Consider the following 20757-nt stretch of genomic DNA (forward strand, 5'->3'; position numbering starts at 1 on the left):
GTTGTCGTACATATTTTAAATATAAAGTATTTTTTACCTTTCGCAATAAGCAATATAAAATCTATTTTTTGTTATTCTTTTAATGATAGTAAGTACTTGTCATTTCATTAATCAGTCAGTGAAAATTCATCTTTATTTAAGGTTATTCATGCAAATATTTGGCCTTCATAAATTTTTTTTGTTATATATAATGGACAAATTTATTAATGGAGTGATATGTAGATATTAATCATAACATCATATAAAACATTCTCCAAATAGATATACGAGAGTATGACTCAACTCAAATCTACAATATTTTGTAAATGAAAGAATGTATCAACAGTTAAAGTTAAATAATGATTAGTAATTTTTTCTTTTTAAGAATACATATTATCATGCACTATTTGGAAGAACTTTAGTTTTGAGCAACTTTGAGCCAAAAAAAAAAGCCGATATATATATATATATCCTTATATACAAGTAAAATCATGCTTAATATGTAAATTTAGCTCCAATGAAAGTATGAAAGCTTATCAAATATCTAAGCCCAAAATAGCTTGGTTAGACTTTCTGGGCCAATCTCCGGGCCCTGTCAACAAGTTTTTTTTTTTTCAACAAATTAAATACTTTTAACTATATATATATATATATATCAGTGATAAAATATAGTGCTAAAATCTTTATCTAATGTTTTATATTTTTATTACTTGCATTTAGTGCTTATAAATACAAAAGTAAAACATCTTTTTATGGTTATAACATAAACCATATATAGATGATGCGATTCTTTCAATTCTCTCTATTCTTTTTTCTTTTTTCTTGTTCTTCATGAATCTTAGCTTAGGAGAGAAAACTTGCATGATTGAGCTCTTACGCTCACACATCTAGAGCTGTATTCGTGGGGCATATACATATACACACACACACACACACATGTATGTATTAACTGGTGGAGGTGGAGGTGAAGGGAGGGATATATAGTGTATAATCTTAGCAGCGAAGAAACGGGAGTAAACAGCCAAAAGCATGCAACTTTATAATAGAAGCCAATTACTTTTTGATTTCTGTATTGGCTTTTTCAATACTAAATATTACATGAGTTTGGTATAACGCTTAAAAAAGTAAAAGTTGAAGTCTTGAATGGAGTTGGCATCCATGAATATACAAACAAAGATCCCTTCACATTCCCATTTCTCTATTATTGGATTTTAATTTCTGAATATTTCACATATACATATATATATATATATTTACAAATTGTTGCTTCATACAAATTTCTTGCCTCATTCCTTTCTCTTTTTCCTTTTTAATATGTGGATAATGCTGAATTATGAATCCAAATTTAATTTTTAATTAAGAATTGTGATCACTTCGCGATGAATAAGTTATAAAAAATAAATAATTAAGAATTTATATAATATATAATTTTAAATTTTATTTTTATAGTTAAAATATTTAAATAGATATAGTTATATATATATATATTAAGTTAATATCTTTCATTTCTTCAAATGATTATGAGAAAAACAAATTCCAACAATAAAAAGAATTTCAAACTTCAAACTTTTTCACTTTATATTTTGTGTGTTAAAAAAACCGCCCGAAGCCACTTTCAAGAGCAAAACAGGGGAGCCAACGCATGAAGACACAAAGATGAGACGACTCTTTCTTCTACTTCTTCTTCCTCTTCTTCTCTCTGCACCTACAGAAAGAAAGAAGGAAAGCCAAGACAAACAAAACCCCATTCCAAAAAGCAAAAGTTGAAAAAGCAGATCACACAAATCACAAACCTTTCTTTTCCATTCCCACCAAAAAGTTCCACAAAGCACACCTCATTAAGCAACATGAACACCCGTAACACAGTTCCTCTTATATCTTCTTTCCCTCCATTTTCTCATCTACAAAATCAACAACACGACCTCTCTATTCTTCTCGCTTCACAACAATGTCTGGAGAGCTTGTTCCCGCAGAGCCTATTAGCGAAGCCTCCACAAGCTATGCACCACCTGTTCGACGTCAAAAAGGAACCCACAACTCAGACCAGTCTATACCTCTTACAAGGTCACTCACTTATGGCGACCACGTTGTTCCTGGGCCGTTTGATAGTGAGAGGTTGCCTCCAACTTTGGCTTCTGGGATTCAGAAGTTCCTTCGAGTCGCTAACTTGATTGAACCCGAGGAGCCTCGCGTTGCTTATCTCTGTAAGTTGCTTTCTTCTGTTTTGGGCAACTCTACTGGGTTAATATCTTTCATTGGTTATCACCAAAATCATGTTTTTCAGTTTAGTTATTCTTGGGTTTGACGTAATCTCTTTCAAAGTTTTTACCTTTTGCTTTCTTATATGAGAAACTTCTTTCTAGAAATGCAATTCAAAATATGAATGTGATATATGCCTGCTTGCATTTCACATGGGTTAATGGAGTTTTTGGGGGGCAGGTCGGTTTCATGCTTTTGAGATAGCACATAGTATGGACCATAATTCAACAGGAAGAGGTGTTCGGCAATTCAAAACCTCTCTTCTTCAACGACTTGAACAGGCAAGAACTTTGAACTCAGCTCATTACAAGAATTAGCAGTAGTGAAGTGAATGTTACACAAAAGTGCCTTTTAAATTGATGCTATACTTGCCACATGCTAACATTATATAATCTTTCTATAATGATTATTCCCAGAGATCTTTCTTTTTAACCTGTCTCATGACAAGAAATTCCTGTTGTAGTTCAGTTGACTTTCAATTTCCTGCAACTTCTTGTGATTCCCAGCAACAACTTATGGACATGGTTATTCCCAGGGATTTTTTTTTTTTTTTTACCTCTCTCATGATAAGGAACTCCTTAGGTCTTTTCTATCCGTTTTGAAATTTCCTCTCATCTCTGGCTTTCTTACATCACAGGATGAAGAAACTACCATAAGGACACGTAAGGAGTCGAGTGATACACGTGAATTAAAACGTGTTTATCATGCATATAAGGAGTATATAATCAGCCATGGCGGGGCATTTGATTTGGAAAATAGGTTACTCAGCATAATCTTGTCCATGTTTATGATATGCTTGTTCTACTAAACTACTTCAATAATCCCTTTACATTTGATATGTCGAGCTAATTTTGGATATTTGTCTGAACTAGTCACCGAGAAAAGTTGATAAATGCACGTAGAATTGCTTCTGTTTTGTATGAAGTACTAAAGACGGTTACAAATGCAGCTGGTCCTCAGGTGCTCCTCCTATTTCTTACTCTTACTCATTAATTGTTATACCTCAGCAACTAACATAAGAAGTAGCTTACATAAGTAACTGGATATTCTGGATTGCTATATATTTGTCATCTCTCATCTCACATATTTCACTCTACTCTTTTAATAGGCCATTGCTGATAGAGACAGCATTCATGCAAAATCTGAGTTCTATGTACCTTACAACATTCTTTCACTTGACCACGGAAGTATTCAGCTAGCAATTATGCAACTCCCTGAGGTCTGATGCCATTTTTACAACTCAATGATTTTGTCATTCCATAATCTTTTCTTTTTTTTACTGATAGAAGGATTTTCAGGTTTTCTTCTTGATTAATAAGAATTCTTTTACTGCTCTAGTTGGCTGAACTACCAAAGGGCCTCATGAATTTTTTTTTTCTCCTTTCCCTCCTAGTTAATCTATTATTTTATTTTGTCTTCAATATGTCATTGATGATATGAACTTATCTGCTGCCAATAATTCTTGACAAATGAAAACAGTGAAATAAATATATTAACTTGTGATTCATTTGATGCAGATTAAAGCTGCAGTTGCAGTTGTTCGCAATACTCGTGGTTTGCCTTCACACCAAGATTTTAACAGACATAGACCTTTCGTGGATTTGTTTGAATTTCTTCAATATTCATTTGGCTTCCAGGTAATTTATCTCGAACTTCCTGTTTAATTTTTATTCTTTTTCCCTTTCCCTTTACAGATTGATCCGGAATGACACTGAATTAGATTTTGAGTTGGCAACTGGACTTGAAATTTTGTCTTCCAACAGGAAGGAAATGTAGCCAATCAAAGGGAGCATCTGATTCTACTTCTTGCTAACACTCATACGCGGCAATCTAATAAACAGTCTTCTACACCCAAGGTATATTTTAAAATATCAATTCTCAATATCTTATTAACCTAGTCCTTCTCATTGAATTTGACATGTATATTATGGAATACCAGTCAGGGGATGAGGCTCTGGATGAATTAATGAAGAAGTTTTTTAAGAATTACACGAATTGGTGCAAGTTTTTGAGGAGAAAAAGCAACATCCGGTAAGAAAAGTGTTTTTTTTTTTTTTTTTTTTTTTTTTTAACATTTGGATTGCAATGGTAAATTTAGAAAGCACGCATTGCATCTAATCCTGACAAAGTTGAACTATCCTAGCTTGGCAGTTAAGGTCCTTATTTGTTTGATGGATTTTGCAGATAATTTCTTCCTATCTGTTTGTTATAATTTTTTACTCCCATAGTGCTATTTTTCTTTCTTGAAACTTCATTTTTTTTTAAAAAGAAAAAAATTCCGTTTTCTTGGTATCTGTAGCAATGAGTAATCACTTTATCCTATAGGTTGCCTTATGTACAGCAGGAAGCCCAACAATATAAAATTTTATACATAGGGCTTTACCTTCTTATCTGGGGCGAAGCAGCAAACTTGCGGTTTATGCCAGAATGTCTGTGTTACATTTTCCACCATGTAAGTTGAAATATATTTTGCTGTTATTTAGCTCATTTTGATTGATTCTTGGTTGTAGTTTTTGTTACCTGTCCAGATGCAACTAAAGTATTCTTGAACTTCGAAAGCATGAAGAATTCTAGTTGAAAGACTGGTGGAAGTTATTAATTTAACATGCAGAAGCTGCTAGACTGTCGTTGTCTTAAGATATATTTAGCAGTGATAGACCACTATGGCAAAGAACGGCTTCTTTTATATCAGAGTGAACAGAAAGCTTTGTTTCATCAGTTCTCATGGTAGTCTTATTGGTTGAAGCTCGCAAGAGTTCTTTATATCCCTATTTGAATACTCGTAAAAATAGAGGGATCAACAACTTAAGTTTATTATATTAAACAGAGAACGGGAGCATTAGTCAATGCACCAGACCATCTCGAACCCATGAAATTGATAGATTTCATTGTATTTAAAGAAACAAGACAAGTAAACTGCTGGTGTGATTAAAATCAATGGCAATGGTTCTATACTTATTTTGTATATCTGAGGGATGAAACTGGTCTGCTCCTTTGAATAGCTTGTGAACTCAACTCATGTTAGATCAACTTTGATCTACTGTGCTATATAAAATCATCTCTTGTTTTACTCATTTAACCATCATTATTTGCCCTTTTCCCTTTGGTTCAGCGATATTTTCCTTTTCATGTTGAGTTATAACTTAAATAAACAAGTTAGAGTTGGGGATAACTTTTTTGTTAGTAATCCTTACATTTCTTCTCTAATCTTTTTTTTAAAAGAAGATTTCATTGCTTTTCCAGATTCAAAATTCCAAAGTTGTTCTATATTTGATTGACAAAGCTTTTTAAAGCATTTTGGTTAAAAATGTACAATAGTTTCTCCAGCTACATGATCAAAATTTTGAATTTAAGGGTAACAGAATCCAACTATATGGCCACGTAGAGGTTTTTGGAGCTTCTTTGCTCTGATTTTGAAGTGGTGATGATTTTATTCCTCTGGCATGAACAATAGAAGATAGAATGAGAACAGTGTGACTGGATGAGCATCTAGCATAGTGAGAAAATGAACAGCATGAAATCTCTATTTACAACAAGAAAGAAATGGCTTCTCATCAATGCTAACACCTACTCGTCCCCCTAATACAGTTACAAGGCAATGAATAGGAGTATTATTCCCTTTTTTCTTATATCTGGAGTCCACCAAAGAGGCAAATCAAACCTACCTTGCAAGGTAAACCTTGGAGTACCCGGCCTATAGTTACCCCCTCCATTCCAAACAAGAGTCTGACCTCCAGGGCATAATCAAACTCAAGACATCCTAGTCACTATTCTCTTTTTAATTATGGCAACCTGACTGCAGCATGTTAAGCTGTTCTCTTTCTTCTCAAGAATGTGGAGAAGTCATTGTACAGTATGTGGGGTTTGCAAAATTCTAACACAAACTGCTATCTCTGTATTTCTAGTCCATAACTGCTACCTGACACTATTTCTATGCTTCTCTTTTTTTTAAAAAAAGAACATCTGGAATGCCAGACTTAGCATAGAGTAATTATGTCAACCTACATAAGTATCTTGGGTGTAAGTTTGAGTTTAAAATGTGAAAGAAGTATCTCTTGAATAGGAGCTCTATCTCTGCAAAGAATGCAAACTTTTCTTTCCATTTTAAACTTCACATGCGTGTATCACATTGAAGGTTGTAATGTGTGATTATGAAATGAACTTGGGAATAAGTGTATCGATCATTGTAAACGATATTTTCTTTTCTGTCTTTAATTTCAGATGGCATATGAATTGCATGGCATGTTAACTGGTTCCATTAGTATGACTGCTGGGGATAAGGTCAGGCCAGCCTATGGAGGAGAACCTGAGGCTTTCCTGAAAAATGTAGTTACCCCTATATACAGGGTTATCTACGAGGTAGTTTTCTAATTTCATATTCCTGTAAATTTTCCTATTAAGCATCTAATTCCATGGAAAAATCTGCAGGAGGCTGCTAAAAGCAAGGGTGGAACAGCAAACCACTCTTCGTGGAGAAATTATGATGATCTCAATGAGTATTTTTGGTGAGAAAGTGATAATTTCCTTTACTTTTGCCCTCTGAATTTTCATATTTATCATCCAAAGAACCAGATTAGGTAGAGCTTCTCCATTTCTGCAGGTCACATGATTGTTTCCAAATAGGTTGGCCCATGCGACTGGATCACTATTTCTTTCAAGTTCAATATGTGCATAATCAAAAAGTTTCAAATGCTCGGCCACCTGTTGATTCTGCTGAAGAAAAAGTTGAAGGGGAGGGGAAGGAAGATGATGAGGTGGGGGTAAATCATTTCAGTAATTCATGAAAAACCCCCTTTGAATCATTTGTATATGACCTATAAGATGAATGGACAGTTAATGACAGTGAGAATGTTTTTCATCTTTAGTCTGACAGCCAGCAGCCTGCTGTTTCTAGTTTGTCAAGTAGAATATGGAGCATATTGTTTCTCAGTGCCCAAGTAAGTGTGACACCCAATCGGTTTAAGCCTAATCTCATTCAATTGCATAAATGATGGTTTTCCTTAGGAGTTTTGGCACAAGATATATTTATTCAAGTAGTTGTAATGAAAGAAGGGTGTGTTTTGAATATTAAGAGGAGAATCGAGGTTCTTTGTTTTTTTTTTCTGCAATGAGGAGTATCTAGGTCTTAAGAAGTTAATTGTGGTTAGACATTTATTTTTAAAAGGAAAAACATTCAAGACCCTGAAGTAATCATATGATTTGCGAGCTGATGATTGCATCATTTAAGTCTGTATTCCAGCCATGCTAATTTGCGCTCTCTAGCCATTGAAGATTTTCTCTTTATTTTCTTAGACTTCATTGTATGATGTAGCCTGTGATTTCTTTCAACTCAAACTTATTACCCAAGCATTCAGGTTACTTTTCACAGTCTGTTAACCTGGAAAAGTGAGACATATATAACACATATTTTGGGATATCAATGTTTTTGTCTGTCCATCCATGTGCATGTTTTTCTGTCAATATGTATTATGGCATCTGTGCAATTATTAAATTAAAGAGGGATATATATAGATTGCGTGTAACTATGTATGCATGCAATTTGTTGTATTATGTTGATCCGTCTTTATGTTGAGCTGAAAATTGTGAGTTCTATTGTTAGTTCTGTTTCTAAGCCTTCTTCTATTAATATTTGTTGAAAGATCATCAGTAGCAGGACTCGTAGTTATGCTTGCCTTACTCAAGTGCTAACTTTTTCTATCTGTTTCTGATTCTGTGTTCTTCTTTTTCTTTCTTTTTTTCTCACACAGCCTACTTTTAAAGAAAGTTGTCAATCAAAATGGTTAGGGAAGACAAATTTTGTCGAGATACGTTCATTTTGGCAGATTTTTAGGAGCTTCGATAGAATGTGGCACTTCTTTATTTTATCTCTGCAGGTTTTTGTTTATCCGCTTGTTACTTTTCTTTTTCTTTTGAACCTGTTAAAATGGTCCACCCGTTGATTGCCAGTCACAATCATTTTGCTGTCTTTCTATTTGTTATCAGGCAATGATTATTATGGCTTGCCACGATGTGGAATCTCCGCTTCAGATGTTTGATGTAATAATATTTGAGGACATTTTAAGCATCTTCATTACATCTGCAATTCTTAAACTAATACAAGGTATGTTGCCTTGCTTGGAACTGACATATTGAAAAGTATATCTCTTACCAGTCATGATCAATTTGCTGGTGGATGTCTTATCCACACTATCTACTTTGTAATTCTTCCCTCTCTTTTAATAATATCTTTTCTTTTATCAGAACATTGAAACAACTGTCCCTGATAATAATTGTGAATGCTTTTCTGAAAAGAAAAGAAACAGAAGTAACCATATTTTTGTCAAATTCCTTAAGATTGATATGATGTTTTGCAAGATCTTGTTAATAGGAAGATTCGTTATTTGCCATGTTCTTATTGATAACTTGTTGCACACAGTCTATGTGGATGAGTTTTTTGCGTTTATGCAAATGTATGTTTAACCTCGTGAGCAAGTACAGTGCACCTACGCTGGATTTGTAACTAAATGCAATTTTGAATTTCATTTACATCACATAATAATTGGAGGCATGCTTGTCTTTATTGACTTCTTGAGTTTGCAGTTAAACAAGAATATGGCATGTGAAACTTTAGGGTCATGAAACGTCTAAATGTATGCATGATAATGGGGTGTCATTTCATTCCAAATGTATCTCGTTCTCCCTCTTTGTCTCAGTTACCTTCTCTATACCATGCCTCTTTGTCTCACTTGCCATCTCTATGGGGTGCATGCAAGTTTTGATATATGTTTTTTTATCCAGTTCTTAAGTTTACAATTAAGGCATGTTAGATCAAAGGGTCATGAAATGCCTAATGCTGCAAAACTTATGCATGGTAATGGAGCATCATTCGTTCTCACTACATCTCATTCTTCCTCTGTCTCATTCACCATCTCTATGGTGCATGCTTATCTTTGATATATATGTATCTTCTCAAATAAATAGAGATTTAAGGACATTTTGGTACACGGTTATAATTACTATTACCAAAATATCTACTTGTTGCCTTAATTAATATGAGCAAGTGTAGATATTAATACTGTGGAAAGACATTACTCTAAGAAGTTTCCGGGTTGCAGCTATTCTTGATATTGTCTTCACATGGAAAGCTAGAAATACGATGGAATACTCTCAGAAAAGGAAACAAGTGGTGAAGCTGCTTGCTGCAGCAATATGGACAATTGTACTTCCTGTGTATTACGCTCATTCGAGAAGGAAATATACTTGTTATTCCACACAACATGGGGGCTGGCTTAGAGAATGGTGTTTTTCTTCATATATGGTTTCTGTCACAATATACTTGACACCTAACGCAGTTGAATTGGTCTTATTTTTTGTTCCTGCTGTTACCAAGTACATTGAGACTTCAAACCACCGTATATGTACACTTTTATCTTGGTGGACACAGGTACAAATCTCGCAGCAATTTACCGTACATTTTATAATTCCTGGTGCATGAAACTTTTGTCATTGTTTTTCTTTGTACTTAAAACTGGTTGTTGTGGAGTCTGATGCCAACTTGTTGTTCTATCTTATGGCTTTCTCCTGGTCTTTCTAGTAATTTTTGGAAGTAAACAAACAAAGAAAAATGGTAGTAAAGTTGATTATTCTTAATACATATAGGAAAGAATGCGCTTATTTGTGAAGTCACTATTATAAGTATAGAAATTTGAGAAAAATATTTACTTTATTTTCCACAATGTATTTAGTGTTACATATAACTCATATATATATAAGAATTTTTAAGTACAAATAAAGAAATTTTCCTTATAATAGAGATTTTAAATAATCACAATAATTAAAATATCACGATCATTTATACAATAAAATATTCGTGTCAACATTTCTCCTCAAGTTGGTGCAAAGATATCGCACATCCCAAATTTGCATATCAAGTTCTGAAGAGTTTTGTTGTAAAATCCTTTAGTAAAATTATCTGTAATTTGATTGTTAGAAAACACATGATATAAACATAAGGAGTCATCAACCAGTTTTTCTTTTATAAAATGATGGTTAATCTCAATGTGTTTCGTCTAATCATGTTGAATAGGATTTTGGGCAATACTAATAGTTGTTTTATTATCACAAAACAATGGTAGACTTTTTTATTTAAACAGTTTTAATTCCTTCATTAGTTTTTGAACCCATAATAGTTTATATATCCTGTGGGTCATTGCTCTATATTCTGCTTTGGCATTAGAACGAACAACTAAACTCTGCTTCTTACTTTTTCATGTAACCAAGTTGCTTCCAACGAGTATACAATAACCGGTGGTTGACCTTCTATCCTTTCATATTATTTCCACCACAAATATCTGACTAATCCTTTCATCCTTTTTCAATTCTTATTCTGATTGCTATACCTCTTGCATATCCAAGCACATTTCCTTTCCTGAAGCATCTATGTGATAATATTTTCTGCAAATCCAATTAAGATTCCTGATATGCATGAAATCATCTTTGTTTTATGTGGTTACTGTTGTTGTTATATGCGTTCATTTATTCTGAATTGCATATATGCATGTGACTCTGGTTGTCTTTATTAATTTGACAGACTTGTTATGTTTTCTACTACTTACAAATATCTAGAATTCAGGTGTTGTTTCTTGTTGATCTTTGTGCTCTATATGTCTGCTTTATGAACTTCTGTTGTCTGTTACTTATTGTTGAACTTTCTGAACATTTCTCAATTTGTTTCATCATGTAGCCTAGATTATATGTTGGCCGTGGAATGCAAGAGACCCAAGTTTCAGTTTTCAAGTAAATCTCTCATCCCTTTCCATTATGTTTGACTAGGATCTGGTTGATTATTTAATTCTTTTCTAATGCATATTATCTTTCCTTTTCTACCAAGGTACACATTCTTTTGGATTCTGGTTCTATCAGTCAAATTTTGTTTCAGCTACAGTTTTGAGGTGAGTAATGAGAGAACTAATCCATACCATGTGGTAGAGATCTTAACGTGACTAAATATGTAAATTACTAATGAACATCATATGCAGTATTTTCTTTTTCTTAAGGTCACCCAGATTTTTCAAACCAAGCTTTGAGATTGATCTGTTGCATTAATGCCTAGATGAGATGGCTCACCGCCTCAAGCATACTGAAGGACTGATTTTTAGGATAAAAATGATATATATTTTCTGTTTAAAAGAAAAGTTAGATTGCAAATACACTGGAAACACTTTAAATTTAAAATGGATTTAGTTTTTAAAATAGATTATTCTTTTTTATATATATGAATGAAAGTCTTTAAATCTCTATTAATTATTGAAACTGCAACTTACGTTGTCAAATTTTCTACATATGCTTTAAAACTTAATTATACCATACATCTAGTATGGATTGGTATCTGTGTAAACTGTGGTATCCATATATTTCATTGTGGCTTCTTCTTATGCGAATTTAAAGCTATTTTCCTTGACATATATTTGTTTAGTTAAAAACAAAAAGAAATTGGAAGATGGAAATATAAATGATCTAATTCAAAACTTTTGTTTGGAGAATTAATGTCCCAACAGTTAGATCAGCAGATTGAAAAGATACCATATTTTCCTGGCTTAAATGATGTTTAGAAATGTGGACATCTCATTGAATATTCCTGCCAATTGGAAAATGCAGATAAAACCACTCATAGAACCAACTAGACTAATCATGAAAATTGGTGTGCAAAGTTATGATTGGCATGAGCTTTTCCCTAAAGGTATTTGCCAGTTTTTTTAAACAATTTGGTATTGTTAGGAGATGAGTGTTTCTTTATTTTTTTTGTGTACTGCATTAACGTAATTTGTTTCCGTCTTCCAGTCAAGAGCAATGCTGGTGCTATTGTGGCTGTGTGGGCTCCAATAATAGTTGTAAGTTTCTGTTGGAATATCTAGAGGTTTCCTTTCAATGTTCAGTCTTCAGGATTATGAGCTCAACTGGTGCTCACATTTGTTGCTAAAGTTTTAAGGCTGACAACAACTTGAATTGCTTCATATAGTTGGGCAAATAAGCTTTTCAGATCATTGACCTTTTTGTGACAGTTTGATTAGTCCTCTGTCATCCATCTATGAAATTTGGAATTGTCTCAGGTATATTTCATGGATACACAGATTTGGTACTCCGTTTTCTGTACTATCTTTGGTGGAGTTTATGGCATCTTGCATCATCTTGGTGAGGTAAAAGTGTTGCTTTTTTTAAAAAAAAAAAATTTCTCTTTCCTGGGCTGCCCATTTTAGAACTGGACCAATTCCTCTTTTCTTTTGCAGATCCGGACATTAGGAATGTTGAGAAGTAGATTTCACACCCTGCCTTCTGCATTTAATAATTGCCTCATCCCACCCTCATCCAAAAATAAGCAAAGGCAGAAAGGGAAAAATTTCTTCAACAGAAGATCCTACAAGGTGTGAGTTTATGCAATAATATTACTACTACTAATTTGCTTGAAAAAACTTTTATCCTCCAACTGAAAGCACTTAACTGATGGCATCTTAGGTGTCCGAGAGTGAAAGAAATGGTATTGCTAAGTTTGTCGTTGTCTGGAACCAAATTATCAATAACTTTAGATCCGAGGACTTGATAAACAACAGGTTGTTTTCTTCAGCTAAAGTGTGTTCTCTTTTTCACGGGCATCTCTAAGTATTACCTTATAGAACTATATCCTTGACAGGGAATTGGACCTTATGACAATACCTATGTCATCAGAGTTGTTTTCTGGGATGGTTCGTTGGCCTATTTTCCTTCTTGCAAATAAGGTGCACTACTTTTAATATTTTGATGGTGCTGATAATTATGCAGTTTCTTTTCCCTCTTATCCTTGTTTATGTATAAACATCACTGCCAATTCTTACTAGTTCTCAACAGCACTGAGCATTGCAAGAGATTTTGAGGGAAAGGACGAAGTTCTTTTTAGAAAGATTAGAAAGGATGAATACATGTACAATGCTGTAAAAGAATGCTATGAGTCTTTGAAGTACATCCTTGATATTCTTGTTGTTGGCAATCAAGAGAAGAGGTATATATACAATGTACTTTGATCAGAGAATTTTCCATAAATATTCCTTTATGGTCAGACTTTCTTAAGTTGAAGTAGTGGTTTATGGTATTGTCTTTTACTGTCTTTCATGTCTTGGTAGGCTGAAATTGTTGAGATTCATGGATGTCATTTTGCAGACTGCTTACACTGTCCACTAACAGAGAGTTGTTGTCTTCCTCAATTGTTTTTAGGGTAATATCTTTGATAATAAACGAAATTGAAGAAAGCATTCGTAGCTCAAATCTTCTCGAGAATTTCAAGATGAGTGAGCTCCCAGCTTTACAAGCAAAATGTGTTGAATTGGTTGAACTTCTGGTAACTATTGTACTGTGAAGTTAAACTTCATAGTTTGAGAGTATAAATGATTCTTTTTCCTTGTTTTTCTTTTACCCACTAAGTCAGTTCTTCACTAATAGTATGTATTTTATACTTGCTAAGGTTGAGGGAAATGAAAGTCATCAGGACAAAGTTGTGAAAGTTCTACAGGATATCTTTGAGCTACTAACAAATGATATGATGACAAATGGTTCCAGGTCTGGCTTTGTCTTGCTCAGACTCTATTCCATATAAAATAAATCTAAATGGTTGAACACCTTATGGAAGTTCATTTCAAATGCATGCAGAATATTGGATTTACTGGATTCTTGCCAACAGATGGAGGAGGATTTCACCTTCTTTTCTAGAAAAATTGAACCCCAATTGTTTGAATCTTTTGCTGACAAGAACTGCATTCATTTCCCTTTGCCAGATAATGGCTCTTTGAATGAACAGGTGATGTTACATTCTCCTCTGCCAGAAATGTTGGCTATAATTATCATAACAGTGATAAAATCAGAGTCTTGCTTTCATATTGTGTCTTATCTGTTATCAAGATTGTCAATCATGCATCTAGATTCATAGGCAAAATCAGACTTAAGATAGATGTACTATGGATGATTATTTATGCTCATCAAAGTATGAATGGCAAACATTTGCATGTTAGAACCTAACCATCACCATAGTAAAAAAATCTTTTCTCTTTTCGGTTACAGATCAGGCGTTTCCTGTTGTTACTTACCGTCAAAGATAATGCTATGGATATACCTGAAAATTTAGAAGCTCGAAGACGCATTTCTTTCTTTGCCACTTCACTCTTCATGGATATGCCAAGAGCTCCTAAAGTACGCAATATGCTGTCATTCAGGTCAAATTGTTTAATCACGCATCTGTTATTTCTGTGTCGATTATAAATATTTTCTAAATTTATGTTATTAGTTATGTAGTCAAATACAAAATAGTTAGCTCTATATTGAAATTCCAATTACAAAGATCTGGTTAGGTCTCATTAAAAATATTTAGATAATGCAGGGTACGGGAACAACCTCCAGCATAGTAATGCTATCTTGTATGTATAAAATAATTGTCTATATAAGCACCGATCTACAAAAGTAAATGAAGTGTGAAGATGAGTTCTTCTGTCATACCGATTAATGAAAAATGAAAAGATATTGAATCTGATTTTTTTTAATCTTATTGGGGAAGCTGATAATTATTCTTTATGGTGATTCCCATGTTGTACTTTTCTTTGTTCTTCTTGGAGGCATTATTGTGTCAACTACAGTAAAGGAAATGTAGAGGTGAGATATAGGAGGATAGGAATTTAATGTAGGACGATAGTCATGATACCACATTCAATCTGAATAATATTTTTAGAGAAGCTGATGTTTATTTCCTTGAAGATTTGTGTGTTTATATTTTCATTATTTTTCTTCTTGGTGGTGCTATTGCATGAACAATGGTTGCACATGAAAGTTTGACTCATAGTGGCACTGCCAAACTTGCAATAAAACAATTACTAAGTTCTATGCAATAAAACTTATGAACTTTGATTCATTTCTAGCGGTTCAGCAACTTATCCCCAGTCAGTTTAGGGGTCGAGTTTCTTGAGCATCGAGATGGTGTTCTTTATAACAGTCATTAAGAGGGAAACTATGACAAAGTTATGGAATCTTACTTCAACTGAGCATAATGCTTAAATAAACATTTGTAAAAAATTTAGTTTTAGTAACTGATATGTGAGAGCAAGCGATAAATCATTGATAAATTATTCTCTTTATTACAGTGTTATTACTCCCCACTACCTGGAGGACATTAATTTCTCAGTCAAAGAACTTCGTTCAAGCAAATCCGGGGTTTCCATCATCTTTTATATGCAGAAAATCTTTCCAGGTAAGAATATACTTTTTGCTATTTTTATAAATTTGGACTTCCATTTTAAGAGCCAGTAGATATTTAGATGGTTCATGGTCTAACTATGATAGTTTATTTCATTAGATGAGTGGAAAAATTTTTTGGAACGCATGGGGTGTGAAAATTTGGATGGATTAAAAGATGAAGGCAAGGAAGAAGAAATTAGAAACTGGGCTTCGTTTCGAGGCCAAACGCTGAGCAGAACAGGTAAACCGAAATAATGATCAGTACTCGTGCTATTTTGGTGTTACATAGACTTCTGACAAGGTGATTTTCTTATATAACCTATATATTTTTCCAACAATAGTTCGGGGAATGATGTACTATAGAGAAGCCCTAAAATTACAGGCCTTTCTTGACATGGCTGACGATGAAGGTTTGTTTTCTTGAATGTAAAATTACTGGCCTCTGGTGTCTATGCACATTTGTTTAGGTTTCTCCCTCAAGAAAATACATTAACTAAAATTATCTCAACAAATGGCTGATCTTGTTCGTCCAGACATTCTTGAAGGCTATGATGCTGTTGAGAGAAACCGCACGTTATCTACTCAATTAGATGCATTAGCAGACATGAAATTCACATTTGTAATTGCTTGTCAAATGTTTGGATCACAGAAATCTTCAGGAGACCCACATGCAAAAGATATAATTGACTTGATGAGAAGGTAACCTTTTACCAAGATAAGCACAAAGTTGAAGTACTTGATTTAAATTGTAAGAAACTTCTAGATATCATCTTAATGTTCTGTAAATTATTTCTTGAAGATACCCGTCTCTTCGTGTTGCTTATGTAGAAGAAAAGGAAGAGATTGTGTCAGATAAGCCTGTGAAGGTTTACTCTTCTATACTGGTTAAAGCCGTCGATGGACTTGATCAGGTAACAAAAGAATTTCGAAGTACCATAAATCAGAAATAGTTAGCTAGTGAATTCTCTTGTTAAAAAAACTTGGTATTCGTGAATAGTTTTTGGCCATTTACCAAATTTAGCAGGATTCATAAACATCACTCTGATCAATTATTTCATAATCCAATTGGAGCCTGTTAGATTCATGTAATTACTGTTTATATAATATATTGTTTCTTTTTAGGAAATATATCGTATCAAGCTACATTGTTTCTTTTTAGGAAATATATCGTATCAAGCTTCCTGGGCCACCAAACATAGGAGAAGGAAAGCCTGAAAATCAAAATCATGCTATAATTTTCACACGGGGTGAATCTCTCCAAACAATTGATATGAACCAGGTATTGTACTCTTCCTCCATTACCTTAAATATATGACTCCCATGTAGTTTGTCTTCATGCTGTCTGGTTTGTTAGGATAATTATTTGGAAGAAGCTTTGAAAATGAGAAATCTTCTGCAAGAATTCCTTCGGCATCAAGGACGACAGCATCCTACGATACTTGGTCTGAGGGAACACATATTCACTGGAAGGCATGTCTATTTTATCTCGTTGGATATTTCCTATATAATTGACAACGCTTTGCTTTTATAATAAACTTTTATGTTTTCTAAGTAGGAGAATATACTAGTTTCTTTATTTTCACGAGGAAAAGGTAAAAAGAGGACTTAAAACAGAACATTACCAATAGCAAGAAAGTTTAGCATATCTATTAAGAAAAAAAAAAAAAGAAGAGAACCGAATTTGTTCTTGACATCTGATTTTGAAATCTTCTTTTTTTTTCCTCCTTTTTTCTTTTAAGAAAATGGAGGTGAGAATTGGGAATTATGAAACAGTTCAGACCTTATACGTTTTGACATATATTAAACACTTTCTGCAATATCATGTCAATGAACATATTAAGCGTTAGTTAGTAATTTCATTATAACATGTATATCATTTATCTTATGTAGACATCTTTGTAAAAAAAAAAATGCAGTGTTTCTTCTCTAGCATGGTTCATGTCATATCAAGAGACCAGCTTTGTCACAATTGGTCAAAGGCTTCTTGCAAATCCTCTCAGGTAAATAATCCTCAGATTTTGGAAATTACCAAAAATCATATGATCAGCTTGGCAATGTACACTCTGCAGTGTACAAGATGAAATCAAGTGCATAATGGAGATCAAAGGATTTGAAACAAATTCCACTCAGCTGTCATGTTAAGGAATTAATTATTTAAATTATAACTTGGTATTAGATGTGTCTGCATGGGTAGTCTGGTATATCATCCTTGAGGAAAGCTTAATTCTAAATGAATGAAGGTTTCTAATGGCCATTTATATCTTCATAATATAAGATGATAAAGCTCGGTTATAATGAATTTGACATGACAGACATCTTTGGCTGGAGGAATCATCAATTGTAACAACAAATTGCTAGGACATGTGGAGTTCCATTGTCTTGTTTTTCTCCATAAATTCTTATTACATTGAGGCCTGCTAAGGGTGCTACTTATAAAGAAGAAAGTCAGAACTCAATCTAATATTTACTCATAGGATCAATGTTTTGGCCACTTATTGTTTATAATATTTTGCCTTATATACAGGGTTCGTTTCCACTATGGCCATCCTGATGTATTTGATCGGATATTTCACATAACAAGAGGTGGCATAAGCAAAGCGTCTAAAACAATTAACTTGAGCGAGGATGTTTTTGCTGGTACAAAGTTACTAAAGATCTTATATCGAGCATTTCTTGATTTATATGTAAGTGTATGGTTGATCTTGTGTAGGATTTAATTCTACCTTAAGACGGGGATCTATAACATACCATGAGTACCTCCAAGTTGGCAAAGGTCGTGATGTTGGCCTAAATCAAATCTCAAAGTTTGAGGCCAAAGTAGCTAATGGAAACAGTGAACAGACTATAAGCCGTGATATGTACCGCCTTGGGCAACAGTTTGATTTTTTCCGGATGCTTTCTTGTTACTTTACAACAATTGGATTTTACTTCAGCAGTTTGGTAAGTTCTTTGAACCCAAAAGTTATTTTTGAGGCATGAGACTTGTTAGAATATAAATAATAAAATTTTGACTAATTTGTTTAAATGTTTGAAATGATTGGTCATTTAAGGTAATTATTTGCATGGTATTGGAGGCATAGATAATATGCCATGAAGAAATATGTTAGTATATACGAAATTAGATATTTTTTAAAAATTTATATAGTTTTTGTGACTGAATAATAAATAATAGAGCTGGTCAGTTTTCTATCAGTTTTTGGAATAATGGGTCAGCAACTAACAATTTCACATGCAAACTGAAATTCCATGTTATCTATAACTATGAGATGGAAGAAGACTTATTTTGGCATATGAAGGGTAGAAAAGAAAAAGAGTGGAAATGCTTAATATTTTATAAATTGAATTTCTTACCTTTTCTTTTGACATATCTTGTCATGGATGTGGTGATTAATTGAAATGATGTCAACACTGACAGATTTCAGTTATTGGAATTTATGTCTTCCTCTATGGGCAACTATACTTGGTTCTTAGCGGGTTGGAAAAAGCTCTTCTTCTTGAAGCAAGAATGAAAAACATAAAATCACTAGAAACGGCCCTTGCCTCCCAGTCATTTATCCAGCTTGGCCTCTTAACAGGATTACCGATGGTGATGGAAATTGGACTTGAGAAAGGTTTTCTTACAGCCCTTAAAGATTTTGTTCTTATGCAACTGCAGCTTGCTGCTGTTTTCTTTACTTTTGCTCTTGGAACAAAAACTCATTATTATGGTCGAACAATTTTGCATGGTGGAGCCAAGTACAGACCCACTGGACGTAAGGTTGTGGTCTTTCATGCCAGCTTCACTGAGAATTATAGATTATATTCACGAAGTCATTTTGTGAAAGGATTTGAACTCTTGCTCCTCTTGATCGTATATGATTTATTCAAACGATCATATCAGAGCAGCATGGCATACGTATTAATCACCTACTCTGTTTGGTTTATGTCAATAACTTGGTTGTTTGCACCATTTTTATTCAACCCTTCGGGATTTAGCTGGGAAAGGATAGTGGATGACTGGAAAGACTGGAATAAGTGGATAAAAGAGCAAGGAGGTATTGGAATCCAACAAGACAGAAGTTGGCAGTCTTGGTGGAACGACGAGCAAACCCACCTTCATCGTTCAGGGCTGGGTGCAAGGTTATTTGAAATGCTTCTGTCTATTCGTTTTTTCCTATATCAATATGGTCTGGTCTATCACCTTGACATCTCCCAACAGAGCAAAAATTTCCTGGTCTATGTGCTTTCTTGGGTTGTGATTCTTGCAGTCTTTCTAACAGTCAAGGTAAAATCTTTATCTTCCTCTTCTATTGAAAAGTATGTCTATGTACTTTAGAAGCTGGTTCAGGTCTGATCCAAAGTATTCTCGATGAACTTACCCTACTTGAAACTATGCCTCTTTGGCTAAAATTTGATTAGCTATTTCTGCATAGAATTTTTGTTCTTCTGGTATTAATAATTGGAGAAAATATCATATATATATTTATAACATGATTCTTACATGATATATGCAGGCAGTGGACTTGGGTAGACAGCTGTTTAGTGCTAAGAACCATCTTGTCTTCAGGTTCTTTAAAGTCTTTCTCTTCTTAAGTGGGTTAGCCTTGATCAGTACCCTATCTATCATCTGTAAACTATCTCTAAAGGACCTGATAGTGTGCTGTTTAGCATTTTTGCCAACTGGATGGGGTTTGATATTGGTGAGCTCAGTTTCTTCCCTCTTTTTTCTTTGCTTTCTCTTCTCTTCTCTTTTAGTCTAAGACAATGTGTCTGAGATTTGAGTTTCGATCAGATTGCCCAAGCAGTGAGACCGAAGATAGTGGATACTGGGCTATGGCACTTCACCGAGATACTTGCCAAAACATATGACTATGGAATGGGTGTAGTCCTCTTTGCACCCATAGCTATCTTAGCATGGCTTCCAATCATATCAGCCTTTCAGACTCGCTTCCTTTTCAATGAAGCTTTTAGTAGAAGACTGCAAATCCAGCCAATTCTTGCAGGTAAGAAGAAGAAGTGATGACCTTTTTATAACAATAGAGAATATATTTGTAATTTATTTGTACAGTCAAATCATTTTGACAGATTTTCATGGTAACATTGTGAAGAACATTTCAAAAAATTATTTTGTATAGCACAGAATCATATATATGATTAATAGAAAGAAGACCAGCTTCAAGTTGAATCCTGCTCTCCCCTTATTAGCATATTGAACTCATGACTCGTTTTCTAACTGTGTAATAGTATATGGTAGCACAATAATCTTCTCCCATAATAGTATTTTTAAGTGATAATCTTAAATTCCCGAATAAA

The 20757-nt window shown here is 33.8% G+C and overlaps 1 protein-coding gene across 4 annotated transcripts; it reads left to right on the plus strand.

Moving 5' to 3' along the window:
- The first annotated feature begins 1591 nt into the window (after window positions 1-1591).
- Window positions 1592-20629, plus strand: GSL04 (glucan synthase-like 4). Of its 4 annotated transcripts, none has more exons than XM_088218404.1 (42): window positions 1592-2183; window positions 2419-2519; window positions 2876-2997; window positions 3111-3198; window positions 3347-3457; window positions 3756-3875; window positions 4002-4094; window positions 4178-4269; window positions 4564-4690; window positions 6460-6597; window positions 6667-6743; window positions 6839-6992; window positions 7104-7175; window positions 7986-8111; window positions 8221-8338; window positions 9333-9661; window positions 10961-11013; window positions 11108-11168; window positions 11875-11956; window positions 12058-12107; window positions 12348-12413; window positions 12504-12638; window positions 12730-12824; window positions 12905-12989; window positions 13089-13249; window positions 13462-13585; window positions 13709-13803; window positions 13894-14041; window positions 14302-14453; window positions 15372-15478; window positions 15584-15706; window positions 15807-15875; window positions 15999-16164; window positions 16265-16376; window positions 16625-16744; window positions 16820-16935; window positions 17382-17465; window positions 17990-18102; window positions 18176-18405; window positions 18881-19729; window positions 19959-20144; window positions 20237-20629. In XM_088218404.1, the coding sequence occupies exons 1-42, from the start codon at window positions 1928-1930 to the stop codon at window positions 20462-20464; spliced, it is 5934 nt and encodes a 1977-aa protein (XP_088074530.1). In that variant the 5' UTR covers window positions 1592-1927; the 3' UTR covers window positions 20465-20629. The 4 variants fall into 4 exon arrangements, with proteins under 4 accessions (XP_088074530.1, XP_088074529.1, XP_088074531.1 ...); XM_088218403.1 differs by having other exon boundaries at window positions 1593-2183; window positions 12327-12413; XM_088218405.1 differs by lacking the exon at window positions 7986-8111 and having other exon boundaries at window positions 1593-2183; window positions 12327-12413.
- The last annotated feature ends 128 nt before the right edge of the window (window positions 20630-20757 follow it).

Source organism: Carica papaya, chromosome 4, assembly GCF_054855325.1.
Source record: "Carica papaya isolate Zhongbai chromosome 4, ASM5485532v1, whole genome shotgun sequence".
In the NCBI taxonomy this organism is placed as follows: domain Eukaryota; kingdom Viridiplantae; phylum Streptophyta; class Magnoliopsida; order Brassicales; family Caricaceae; genus Carica; species Carica papaya.